Consider the following 14,279-nt stretch of genomic DNA (forward strand, 5'->3'; position numbering starts at 1 on the left):
GCCAAGTTTGCAAAGGTTTCTCTTAAGAAGTTATATTACTCAAGTCTTGGAGGATAGATAGGAGTTAGTAGGGTGGAGAGAATGGAAACCAGATTCTGGGAGAAGAAACATTATGCATGATTGTCCTAAAGATAGCATGGCCAAGGAACTGGAGTCCATCCAGTGTATCAAGGACAGAGATTCTATGGGGTTAGTGATGAAACTGATGTAGTGGGTGAGAGACAAGTCAGGTAGACAAGGGTAGGTCAGGGTAGATAAGTTCATTGGGTGCCTACTAAATGGTTTTAAGCAGACTAATGGGACTTCTATTTTTAAAAAGTGTTTTTGACTTTCAATGTAGACCACACAGTGTAGAAACAAACCTGGATTTGGGGAAATTAGGGGGTTATTTAGCCACATACCTGTCGATGGTGTGGAGACTAAGGGAAGTGACCTTTGAGCACTCTAGACTTAAGACCCTGAGTATTTATCTTCTGTAGCATTCTTAAGAGTGACTTAAGCATAAGTGGAAGCAGCTGAACTGCATGGAGAGTGTTGCTTTCTTACTCAAGGAGGAATAGTATTTGCATAAATGCCTTGGTCAAACTGCAGCATGGGAGAGGTGGAGGAAATTCATGAAGGGCATTGATTGGAGTGTGACTAAAGAGGCGATTAAGTTACATTAATTTTACTTGGTAGTGCTTGTGTTACATTCACTACTACTTATATACATACTACTATATTACCACAGTGTGAACTGTGGTTGGAAACTGAAAGTCAGGTATAAGGCACAAGAATGATGGTTCAGTTTGTAAAACACATGCTTTGCAAGTCTGAGAACCTAACTTTAATCTCCAATGTAAAAGCATGTCTGAAATCAAGTCAGGTGCAGCAATACTCACTTGTAATCCCAAGGATAAGCAGATGGAAAGATCACTTATTGGCCTTCTAGCCGACTTGGTCAAGGTCCAGGCCAATGAGAGACCCCTGTTGCATACATCAAGTGGGATATACCAGGGGAATGTCTCCTGAAGTCATGCACACTCCTCCACATACCTGGACAAGACACCCACACTACACCCATATCCATACAAAAGAGTGGTAGGATATATTGAATATCTGCATTTGTGAGCATTCATAGCTGTTATAATGGCATTTTGAAGGAGTTCTGTGGTGCCGTAAATACTAGACATGACGAAGATGACTCTGTGTAGGTTCTACTGATTCATGAGAGAAAATTCTGTATCCTAAACCCCATAGAAGGACATTCCTCTAGGTGCTTTGTTAGTCCCGCAGGGGGCAACAGACTATGTATTATTAATGAAATGAATATTAACAGATCCACTTCTGGATCTCATTTTCATTTAAACACTTTAATATGGGTCCCTTCAGGTTAATATAGTAAATCTACTGATGTCTGAAATTTAAATAAGCATTGTGGCACCAGGAATGTGCTTTGGATTTTGTTATAAAATTTATTCCTCAGTTCTATTAATTTTTTTTTGTCACCTTTATGTAGTTGAAGCCCTGGAACTCAAATGGGAGCTGGTGTGAGCACAATAGGTGTGATACAGACTTGTATGGGTGCTATTGGTGAAATTATTAAGGCCACTACATGTAGTTAAAAGGAAGATTTATTTAGTGGGTAATTACAAATGAAGGGATAGGTAGGTGGCAGGTTCTGGAAAAGATGCAGTGCAGCCCAGAGGTGTTCTCTGGAGAACTCCCCTTCATCTACCTCTTGTGTCCAGGCAACAAGAGAGCAAGGTGGGTCTTCAGGGCCCTCCCTTGGCCCCGCCTTGTAGGCGTGATAGTTACTGAAGCTTCAATGGGGGTTGGAACTTCCAGACCAAAGCTGGAATGGCTACCCTCTACAGGATGCCTTCGATATACAACTGTTATTAGTGAGGAACTTTGGCCTTTTTTTTTTTAAATACACAAGGAAGGTTAAAAAACATTATAAAAAGTTGTTCAATGTTTGATGACATTCTAAGATGGCCTGGCAGGATGTACCTGGAAATTCTAGCTGATCATGAACAGCAGCTTCATTTCCCTCATTTCATTGGGAAGCATTAGGTTTTAACACCAAGGGAGAGTGGATGAAGAAACCTCCCACAGGAGGCTCTCACTTTAGCACTGTAAACCATACCATTGAAGAAGACTCATGTCTACCATGGCCAGAAGTAAGTGCTGTTAGTGCAGACATTCTGCCGGTGTTAAGATGGAGCATCCCTGCACAGCCTTAAGTTGGTGGAGACCTAACAGCTCAGGTGGATGGGAAACATTTTGTTGTTTCTAGAACCCTTAGTAGTCCAACACTTGGCAACTCGAAAGTAAACAAGGAAACCTAAATAAAGAACAGAGGCATATTCAAAAGCTGAAAAAAAATACGTAATTTTTGAGATTGTGAATCACAATGAGAGGAAACTATCAATAGTAATTATAGATATTTCTTTAGCTCACGAAAACAAGATGTTTTTGGAGACAAGTTCTCACTGTGTAACTCAGGTTGGTTTGAGACTGACTGTGTAACAGAGACTGGTCTCAAACTCTCAGCAATCTCTTGCCATAGCCTCCAAGTGCTAGAATGACATTCAGTTTAAATTCATTTTTGAGTCAGTTTTTTTATTTTATGTAATGCTTCAGTTTTTAAGGGACAACATAATCTATATTCAAATAAATGGGTTTACATGCTAATGAGAATTGGGACAGTCCTGCTGTTTGCCTTTCATTTGGATTGTAGATGTATATGGAGTCATTCCATGTATTACTGTGGACAGGAAAGCTGTCAATAACTTTGTTTCTTTTATTTTTTATTTTCAGAAAAAATGGTGCGAATATTTCATCCTAAGCAATGTACATATGTTTGAATTTGAGAGTCTGAATTTGCTTCACCTTTCTGATTTAAGTGATAAGCCTTTGTTGAAGAATATTGCTTTTTACTATGAAAATGAAAATGCAAAAGGTATCAACTTACTATATAATGCACATCACCTTCCTTTAGAGAGAAAGCTCATGAAGAATTTTAAACTTCAAAACCATTTCTTAAATGTCTATTGTTTAAATAATAATTATTTTCAGGTTTCCCAGTCTTTGTTTATGATTTTATTTATAGCAACCAGGATGAATACAGCAATTCAAAATATTTTTTAGCTTATTATTACTCCATGAGTATTTTTGCTAAAAGCATGAGTTTATGACATTTCAGAACAGTTAGTTTTCATGCATGGTAGGTAATTATAAAATTGCTCTGATGAATAGAAATATTTCATTGTTAATAGAAATTTAGAGATTTTAAGTTTTTCCAAGAGATAATCTCTATACTTTCTTTGTGTAATTTGTTTTTTTTTTTGTTAGAATAACTTTTCTTGTGTTTTTATAGTCAAAGAAACAGAAAACACATTTTGAGAAAATATGTTTGATTGAGTGCTTAATTGAGTAGTATTAAAATGTCTTTGACATCAAGATTTGGTCTCTTTATATTGTAGGCATTGGGATAAATTAGTTATTTATAAAACAACAATTCTTCCTTAATCTTTATTTTAGTTTTATTCAGTGTTAAAGGTTACAAAGTTATATGTGGTATAATATTTTTATTACCTTAATTAAATCTCCACTGTTGATTATCATTAGTTAAGACAGTAATTTTTAATATTATGTTGTCAAACAGAAAAGCATGATCAGTTTTAAGTTGTGTCATGGCATTGTCCACAGCCATGATCATTTTCATTTACATTCAGTGAGAAGCCCACTGAAAATCCCACTGCTTGCCTCATATTTCAGAATCTAGTGACTTTAGTGAAGTTGTGTGTTTCCATGCATTTGTGGATGCTTCTTAATATAGAGTATTTTTAATTATGATTCAGGCCTGGATTTGGATGTAGGAGATGTCATCATGAAGGAATATGTACATCTCTGGGACACTGTGTCGAAGTTGGTCAGAAACTTTGATGTGGGAAAACCATTTCCTTTAAGAACAACCAAATGTCATTTTCTTAAAAAGACCCCATCGCCAGTGAAAGGTAATTTATTAATAACTTAAATTGAGGGAAAAATGTTTGAAAACTCCAAGTAGAAATAATTTTCTAGCATTTGTGTGTTTAAATAATTGTCATGTCTATGTGGTGGTGTGCTTTGACTAATATTGAACATTTATATGTACTTTATAATTAATATTGCCAATTTAAAAAATCAGAAACAAATGGGTGTGAATTCTATTTCTAGCAATGTGACCTCTGTCAACTGAAAATTTCAGTATTCTATTACAGGATGATAGTTCCTCTCCAAACAGTAGAATGGGAAAAGCCTGCAAGAGCTTCTAACTAGAGCAGCTGAGAACCATCTAAGCCAGCATAGAGATTAGCATGGCACCATAATCAGCATCTGTCTTATTTAGTAACAAAACAATCAGTAGGCATGTGTTGGGCAGACTATGAGATGCCAAAGAATAAAAAGGAGACAGCAGCCCCTTTAGAAAGCCTTTGCCCGTATCACTGTATTTGCCTTCTCTATGCTACAGATGTGCAGAGTGTCTCTGGTGACAGGTACAGGAGATGAGGCCAGAACCAGGAAGTGGTAGAACAGACAGTCTTCATGAAGACCAGGTCCATAGCAAACCCCAAAGATTAGCTCCCTCTAGACCTGCCTTTTAACAAACAGAAGTAACAAAGGAGTCACACTGGTTCTGGAACATGATAGATGGCTCTTGAGAATTTGGAATTTAAGCTGAGGCCACGAGGCCACTCTAATCCAGTAAATGAAAGTGATCAGAGAGATCTGGCAAATTATTATGAGGAACAAATCACAAACATTTGTTTTATTATTTGATTATGTATCAAATTATTGGATTATGTATCAAAAATGGATGCTGATAGAATTTATGAAAGGGCTGAGGAATAACTAAGAACACTATTAGCTGTGGACTTAGAACTGATAACTTCTGTTTTTTTAAATCATCACAACTATTATATACCTCCTGAATATAATTTGAAAACATTTAAGAGAGATTAAATATAAAATTAGAAATGAGAAAAATAATAGAAACTCTAAACCAATATTCATTCCCATAAGCAAACTTGTAGAAATCAAAATACTGAGTGGGTTTAAAGGCTGATTGGATATTAATAATGGGGGAGTTTGAGCAGCATAAATAAATAGAAAAAAAGAGTTACCCTTAGGGTTGGAGACATTCCTCACTTTTAGTGTGTCCTACCAGGTCTGAGGCCATGGGCTCAGTTTCCAACAAGAAAACGAAATGGGTTAAAAATACCATTATGAGAAATGACTTAAGCTGGTTACAGAAAGAAAAGTACTGTGTGATACCATTAACATGCACAGTCTAAAAAAAATACATAGAAGTAGAGCAAAGTAAACAGATAGTTATTGAGGGAGCAGTGTTAGGGGATGGGAAATGTAGGTCAAAGTGTAAAAATTTACGCTTATGGAAGAGAATAGACCTAGATCTGATGTACTTGATGAGGGTAATGTATTCTATGAGGGCTAACACTGATCACATTATATATTCTATTATATACACTAGTGATTTGGGAAAGTAAAAGATTTTAGGCAATCATAACACCAAAACACCCACAAAAACTTACAAGGAAATACAGAAATATTTAATAGAGTGGACATGTTGTTTTTCCTGACTGTACCACAAGTTTACTCTGTGTATCCTTTCGTTTTCATGGTGTGTGCTTTTTGAGATAAGGCGCTGTGTAGTATGAACTAGTCTTGAGCTCACTAGGTAGATGAGGGTGATCTTGAGTTCCTGATCATCCTGCCTCCACCTTCCAAGTGCTGATATCACAGGGATGCACCACCAGGCCCAACTAACATTATGCACATCCATCCATCCATCCATCCATCCATCCATCCATCCATCCATCCATCCATCCATCCATCCATCATCTGTCTGTCTGTCATAATAGCATCCTTAATACTGTAATGAATTTTAGGAAATATGATTTAGAGGAAGTTTCAAAAGAAATGTTTACTGAGAACTTAAGATACATGTGTGCGTGCGTGCGTGCGTGCGTGCGTGCGTGTGTGTGTGTGTGTGTATTCTATGACAATGAATCCCACGAGACAAATTTCACTGGTGTAAGGAGGTTACTGGGCCAGCCAGGAAGTGGTTCAAGTGAGATTAGGGCAGGAGATGAAGAGCACTCTGCAGAACCTATCTATGGGTAGATTTCTACTCGGGGAAACACAAGGTGAACTGGGGACCTTGGAGTGAGGTTCACATTATCTTGGAAACATTTCTTGTGAGGAATAAGAGAGATGGGGTAATTATTCTCCAGTTCCTATCATGGCTTTGGATGAGGGTTATTCTCAGGGCTTCTGGTTTGATCTCTGTTTGCTACATGGAGGAAAGTACTTAAACTAATTGTTGCAGAAGGTATTCTGGGAAAACATAGGACTAGAGAGCATCAGGAGAATTACGAATAACATGTTAAATAAAAAGTATTCATTAACCAATTATCTCAGCTAAAAGATGTATCTGATATCTATCTATCTATCTATCTATCTATCTATATCTATCTATCTATCTATCATCTATCTATATCTACCTATTTATCATTTTTCTATCATGTGTCTGTCTATCTGATCTATCATTTTTGGTCATCTATCTACTTGTTTTTCTATAAGCTTATATATAAATCAAAAGGGAGCTCAAAGGGAGTATTATAACGATATCAATCTCATCACCTTTGCTTTTTTTCTGTCTTTAAATTCATTTTGACACTCTATATGTGATCTTTCAGATTGCTATCTTTAGATACTTTATCACTTAGTAGACAAAAATAAAAGGATTAAACATTTGAACATAAGCACCATAGGAATCATCTATTATGTGTCTCTCTATCACCTGTCAATAATCTGACATGTTCACCAACATAATGCATCTATACAGACATATATCTATCAATTCATTTATCTAGCCACCCAGACACCTACTTATTTAATCTATATACCTATTTGCTTGGTTATTATTTATCTATTTATTTTCTACTATGTTCCTAAAGACTAATCTAGGGAAATAACTTTATGAGCAGGATTGAAATTAAAATATAATTGAAGTGAATATAAAATATTTTTAAATGTGAAATTTTGGAAAACAATGTATTTATTGTCTTCCTTTCTGAAAGTTTCACATTTAACTTGATCATATTTTTTTTTGTTGTTGTTTACAGAAAGTTCCCAGGAAAAGATGCCAAATTTGGGTTTTATTCCAATGTCATGTAATTTGGTTGATGAATTTGCTGGAGACATTTTGAAAGACTTGCCTTTCCTAAAGTGGTAAGGCCTCCATATGTTTTAATACATACTTGTTTGTAATGGATAATATTTATTAAATATTCTTTGAGAAAGCCTTTTCTGAATAAACTCCAGAAACTTAAAACTTTAAAACTTAAAAGCCACTTTTAAGATAGTAAATTACACATAATATATATTTGCAACATTTTACCCATTGACCATCTTTATCACCTCTGTATGATTTGAGTTGGAGAACAAAGCACTCTCCCACTATTTTTAAATTAATAGAACAAGGAATGTTTGAGAGTGTTGGAGACATGGATAGTCCTGGCTTCTGAAGCTTCTAATAAAATGCCCTTTGCATTCTACCACACATGCTGTGTCCCAGGAAGAGGAGAAGGAACTATGATTTTTCAAAGTTGCAAGATGTGTTAGATTTGGAGACATGAAATTTGAAATATGCTTGTATTTCTTTTTGACTCACAGTGATGACCCCGTTGTCACCTCACTGGTTAAGCAAAAGGAGTTTGATGAACTTGTGCACTGGCATTCCCACCGACCCCTCAGTGATGATTATGACAGGACAAAGGCCAATTTTAATGGTGAGCTTGCTGATTCTGTTAAACCAATATAAATCGACCTCACTCTGCCCTTTATTTCAAAGTGAAAAACACATTACGAATACCAATCAGAAGTTTTGGGGAAGACCAGTCAACAAGACATTCAGATGGACACCAGGAAGGATGTTAACAGAGTTCTCCATTTGTTTCCTGGTGGTTATCCATATGGAGGTTGTAGGTGTCTTAGGCAGAGGAGCTTGACACTGTGTTAAGGGAAGATGGTTTGTGGTTTAAGAAATCTGGATGTTCTTTGTTGAAGTCTAATATACAATGGTTAAACTCTCTGCTCTGTGGCTGTGGCCCAGGATGAGGGCCTTGTTTTTTTCCTATCCAATACTTCAAGGAACCAGAATGTCTCAGATGGTTTTCTTCTTGATTTTGTCTATTGAAGCTCATTCACAGGGCACACGACAGGTAAAGCTCAGAGTCTGTCTCTAAAACAAAACACTGCCACCCCAAGCACCCTGGAAGGGTGCTCATGGGTCCGTACTCCTTACTGCTAATACTGATCGATGCTGGAGGAGAGATGGCCATTATCATCAGTTGTGTATCCAATGAGGCACTCATAGTGCTCCATTGGCACTATGAGCCAAACCTGTGGACAAACCCATAGACCTGATTAAAATTAGCAGGTCAGGAATTAAAAAAAAAAATAGATGAGTTTGGGAAAAAGACTTGTAGGGAAGTGGGGGAGATGACAGGTTCAAAAGAATATAAATGAGATGGCATAATTAATTAGAGTGCATTACATCCATTGCCAAAGAACACATTTAATCAATAAACTTAAATAATATCCTTAGTATTCACTTTTGGAAGTAGACTGTGAAAAATTGTTTTGAAAGTATTTGAGCTGCTGGGAGTTGTTGGCCAGTAGTAGAACCCTTGATCTGCATGAATGAACGAAATCCTAGACTACAGCCTATGGAATTAAATATATTTATATTCAAATATATATATATATATATTTGAAAAGTTGCCACCTTTTTTTGATATGTTAAAAGTTATTCTATGGATGAGATTTAAGATACCTTCTTTGGTCAAACTGATCAGACAAAATTGCTATTCTCTACTAGAAAGGAAAGTGCCTGTATTTGGAATGGTGGGAAGAGTTAGAGGTACATCTAAGAAATCACAATCATTTTACATTTTAAGTTTTTTTTTCTTTTTTTCAGAGCATTCAAAAGACCCCCGTCAACTTAGAAGTTTGCAGAAGTATCATGTCTTTCAACGATTTTATGGGAACTCGTTAGAATCAGTCTCTTCCAAGATCATCACAACTCAAGGTGTTAAGCCAAAGAAGGACTGTAGTAAGTCCAGGGGCTCGAAGGCACATGTAAGTTTCTATAAATTCTACTATAACAAAAAGCTCTTGCTGCTGTTCTTTATTAAAGTGATGTTTGCTCATCCCATTGATGGTTTCGTTCCATGAGACAGCTTCTTTTTATATGGGTCTAGTGGTTTGAATGAGATGTCTCCCATAGTCTCAGGTATGCATGACTCCAGTGAGCAGCACTGTTTGGGGAGATTCAGGAGGTTGTCCTTGCTGGAGGAAGTGTGCCACAGGAGGCTGGCTTTGAGAGTTTAAAGCCTTGCCATTGCTGCTTGCCATGGTGTATATGTGGAGGTCAATGGGGGTTGCCATGATTCATATAATGAAACCTGAAAAGGCTTTGTGGAGCCCTCTCCTTGCACCTTTCCATAGATTCTGGGGCTTGAACTCGAGCTTCAGGCTTGCAAGACAAGCACCTTTACCTGAGGAACCATGTCATTGGTCCTCTAATTTGACCATGTAAAATAAAATAATAGAGTTTGTAAAACCACAGTAAAAGAGAGTCCATATTATATATCATATTATATTATATTATCCTATCATATGTCATATCATATTATATATTATATATTTTTTAAATATAATATTACATTTAAATCATTTGAAAACACTTATTTAGGTAAGACAAATCACTTTTATATATGATGATCCCTGTCCATTCTTGCTTTCAGCTCCTGTTTCTTATTCACTCAATCAATATTATGGACTAAATGTTTTTGGCTTAGGGAATCCAGGCAACTTCAGTGCAATTTTATCTCTAAGATCTCATCTTAGGGAGGAAGAATGGTGCATGTAGGTAGAGGTATAGTAAACCTTGGTGAGTAGGTGCTTGCCAGGGGAGTGATACAATATCATTAGGCATGAGATTCAGAGAGTGATTCATGATAGGAACATCATGATCATGTAGGGAGTAGGAAGGCGACTTGGTAGAGAAGGCAGCAGACATGCAGTCCCAGGGAGGATAGCAGATATCACTGCATGGAGACATGAAAGAATCTTTGCAAGGTATCTTTGACAATAATTACGTTTACCCTTTTATATTTGACACTACATAGATATTTAGGAGATTCTACAGCAAGTCTTTATATTCAACGAGTTGAATTATTATGTTTTCAATCAATAGAGTCTTAATTAAAAAAACATTTTTATGACTATTCAAGTAGGCGATGATGGTCAAAATCATCAGTGCATACTTAAAAATACCATTTCACTCATGAAATGTCAATCTGGAATAGTTCTATCTTGTCACGAAATGTTTCTTTCCATTTGGGCAGGAGTCCAAGGCTGACATCATTGCTAGAGAGAATAAGAAGAGGTTAATTGCCAAGGAAGAACAAAAAGAAGAGGAAAAATGGAATACCCTGTCATTTTCTATTGAGAAGGAGATGAAAAGGAACTTAAACTCTGGGATGAAGAAGCTGGAGGAGTTTTTGAAATCATGTAAAAGTAATTCAGTGAAAGCTCAGGCTGAAAAAGTTGGGTTAATGGCTGGCTTGAAGGCATGGAAGGATCACTGCCGAGCTGAAGGTGAGTGGAGTGTAGTTCTGTTGGCTTACCTTGATGAACTAGAGGGTTCACAGTGATGTGATGATGGTGGTTTGTCACCTGCTAACCAGAAATTTGTATAGTAGGAGCCCTAAAGGATTTTTGCCTCTGTTTTTATCAATGAGCAATGACATCTCAGAGAGGTGGCCAACAGCAAAGACATAGCACATTCGTAAGCACAATTAAAGACAGGTTTAAACTAACTGCTGAGCAGGAAGAGAGCATTGTTAGCAGGACCAATAACAATGCGGCACAGAGCAAGAACCCGTCATCCACTTTTGAGTTCTGAAGTATAAACATTTTCTTTCTGGATAAGTTGGTACTTATGCTTTCTCCTAAGTTAGTTTCCCATTGGTTGTTGTGATAAAATACTTTGTCAAAGGCAACTTAATGGAGAAAAGGTTTATTCTATCTGACAGCTCAAGGGGACAGTTGATTGTTGGGGAGGGCATATCAAAGTAGCAGGAGTTTGAAGCAGCTGGTTACATCATGTTCCACTCACAGTTCAGATGGTTTTTCTTGCATCAATTAGCCTAATAAAGATAATCCCTTACAAGCATGTTCATAGGCCTATCCTCCAGGTGATTCCAGATCTTGTAAAATTTACAATCAACACTAACCATACAACTCCAACATTGATCATAACCATACAGACCACTTCCAAAGTGAGCGAGGTAATTCCATGTACTCTCCTTTACATTTTCATGGAGGGAAATATATAAGACATAGAAAGAGGATGATAAGGATAAAGTAGGACTGCCTAGGTAGAGATGTCTAAACTGGTTAGAGGTATATGATTTACCTTAGCATATATTTATCTTTCTTTCCAAATAAGACACCGAATCTGATTTGCAGCTAGATACTACCAACAGAGATCAGAATTTAGAGTGGCTTCAAGAATATAGTGCGTTATTTCATTTGAGATTGCTTATAGGTACTGTAGACTGATAGCAGAGTCCCAGCTGGTATTTCTGTGTTCTTCTGTCCAGCAAGGAGAAACTGGGCAGGACCCATGGTTAGTAGTAGAAGCAGAGACAGTCTTTTAAGGCACTAAGTACTTCTAGGAAAGGTTAGAAGTTCAATATCCTAGTGCCTATGCCCAAAGTTGTGACCTTTTATAAGTCATTTACATAGCTCTGTTTACTCTCCATCTGCACACTGAAGTATCTTCAGATTTATTTACTTCTCTCTCTCTCTCTCTCTCTCTCTCTCTCTCTCTCTCTCTCTCTCTCTCTCTCTCTCTCTCTGTGTGTGTGTGTGTGTGTGTGTGTAAGGTGCCCACAGATGCAGGTGAAGACATCAGATTCTCTAAAGCTGGAGTTCCAGGTGATTGTGAGGCTTCTGACATCATTGTTGGGAACCCAACTTCATAAGAGTGGCAACTGCCCTCCCCACTGACCCGTCTCTCCATCGCCCTCTCTCTCCTTTAATGTACTTTCCTGGCCACCAAAATCTTATACTCAGATATCCTTAGTCAGAATTTAGTCACAGGGCACTTTAACCACAAGGAGGACCAGGAAACACATACTTTTACCTAGGTATGTAGAATTCCCAGTATCACAGAGACATAAATAAGGAATCTTTGGAACTACATGGTGGATAGAGAAATTAAGATTAGTAACTTCCAGAGATGCTCTTGTTCTTACTTTTCATACAACCAGATTTCACCTATCCTCCACATCCAGTTCATGAACAATCTTTCCATAAAGACTTCCTCAGGAATCAGCCCCATATAATGTCTGTAGTTTCCAATGCTCGGTGTGAACCAAACGCATATCATATACTGTGTAAGTGAACTGACTGCTTCCGGAGTGTAAGACCTCTGTTTCCTTTACTTGGCTTCCTCTTGTATAATAGCTTTCAATATGGGATTGGTAGTACTCGTTTAATAGGTGAGAGTGGGCACCAACTAAAGGAAAAGTGGGACCAAAACAGGTGTGAGAATGAAGAGTTTAGCAGCGGAAAGAAACGAACAGTGTGTGTGATGCCAGAGAAGTGGACAGGTTGTCAGAGTCTGGATGTGGTAGCTGGAAGAGATGGATTGCACTGAGCGAACTGTGGATTCAGGGCTCACAGCCAGTATTTCTCTGTGGAAAACAGGGCAAAATGAATGTTGCTACGATTATAATCTTATATTTAAAATCATGCAATTATTTTTTTAACAGAGGAGACATGGCCAAAAGAAAATGTTTATAATTCACCATAAAATCCTACAAACTTCAATTTTAACACTATTTTAATTGTGAACTGTAAGATTTTTATCTGGTCCTTTCTATTCTCAAGTATCCATTGATGATGAGTAAGACAGTGAGTTTCAATAAGTGTAGTGAAGATTGATAGACTAGGTCATTGATCTTTATTAATAAACATTTGTTATTTTGATGGCTTTTACATTAATTTTATTATTTCTATTTTGTGCCAAGGTAAAACCACCAAAGACTTAAGCATAGCTGTTGATATGATGAAGAGAATCCATTCCTTATTGGACAAATACTCTGAACTCTTGCAAGAACCAGATCGGAAGCTCATAGCCAGATGTCTTATGTACTTAGGGTTTGAGGACCTAGCAAATTCTTTGTATCCAACCCAGGTAACATGTGATACATTTATTTGAACTCAGCCATTATTTGCTATACATAAAGCACATGTCAGATAGAGTGATCTCTTTTATGTTTATTTTTAATAGAAAATATCATCTTAGTTAATTCAACTGCCAAAAGTTGAATTAATCAAGAATTAGAAATTTTTTATAGAACTTGGTTATCACACTAGATGTCCGATGATTTCTGCAGACTTTTAAAACTAACCTGATACTTAATTCTAACAAAACAGCTCAAATGGTGTTGACTTATTTTAAATATGTCAGACTGTAGCTACAAATATTTGAGTAAACATTTGGAAATCTTGACATCTACTGATTTGTTTGTGTTTCAGAAAAGTCATAATGTTTCATGATGTTTGAAGGATGATTAAAATTGTTCTCATATAGAAGAAGCTAAGTCATAAACACTTCAGTTATTTCAATGATGCTGTAACTTAAATTGTTTTCAAAATAATCTTTTAAAACAATACAGGATGAAGCAGATGATATAAAAACAACAAAAAAGAATAATAAATATTCTGTTGGAATTGGGCCAGCTCGGTTCCAACTACAACATATGGGTCACTATTTGATACGAGAAGAAAGAAAAGATCCAGACCCAAGGGTCCAAGATTTTATTCCTGATACATGGCAGGTAAAAATATGAATAAAAATAATTCTTATATTTTGTAATCTTGTATGCATCATGGAGTTTCTTATTGCTTCAGCTCTCTCTCTCTCTCTCTCTCTCTCTGTGTGTGTGTATGTGTGTGTGTGTTAATATTTGTATTTGTCATGGACTTCATAATATCAAGTTATTTCATTTAAAAGTCATTTCACTTAAAATTCATTGTTATTTAAAATGTCTCATTTGGACTAATTCTTTTATTTAAAGAAATTAAACTTTTCATTTGCTATGTAGACCATTTCCTTGGTGAGGTAATGGGTGAATTCACACACAGAG

The 14,279-nt window shown here is 36.6% G+C and overlaps 1 protein-coding gene across 1 annotated transcript in view; it reads left to right on the forward strand.

Annotated features, from left to right (window-relative positions):
- Nucleotides 1-14,279, forward strand: part of LOC114701096 (probable ATP-dependent RNA helicase DDX60) — a 93,599-nt gene that overhangs the window by 27,215 nt on the left and 52,105 nt on the right. Inside the window, 8 exon segments of the mRNA XM_037211761.1 lie at nt 2,803-2,944; nt 3,846-4,001; nt 7,176-7,281; nt 7,726-7,841; nt 9,032-9,192; nt 10,464-10,716; nt 13,158-13,324; nt 13,809-13,970. Of these exon segments, the coding sequence (XP_037067656.1) occupies nt 2,803-2,944; nt 3,846-4,001; nt 7,176-7,281; nt 7,726-7,841; nt 9,032-9,192; nt 10,464-10,716; nt 13,158-13,324; nt 13,809-13,970 (1,263 nt within the window).

Source organism: Peromyscus leucopus, chromosome 17 (genome assembly GCF_004664715.2).
Source record: "Peromyscus leucopus breed LL Stock chromosome 17, UCI_PerLeu_2.1, whole genome shotgun sequence".
Classification (NCBI taxonomy): Eukaryota; Metazoa; Chordata; class Mammalia; order Rodentia; family Cricetidae; genus Peromyscus; species Peromyscus leucopus.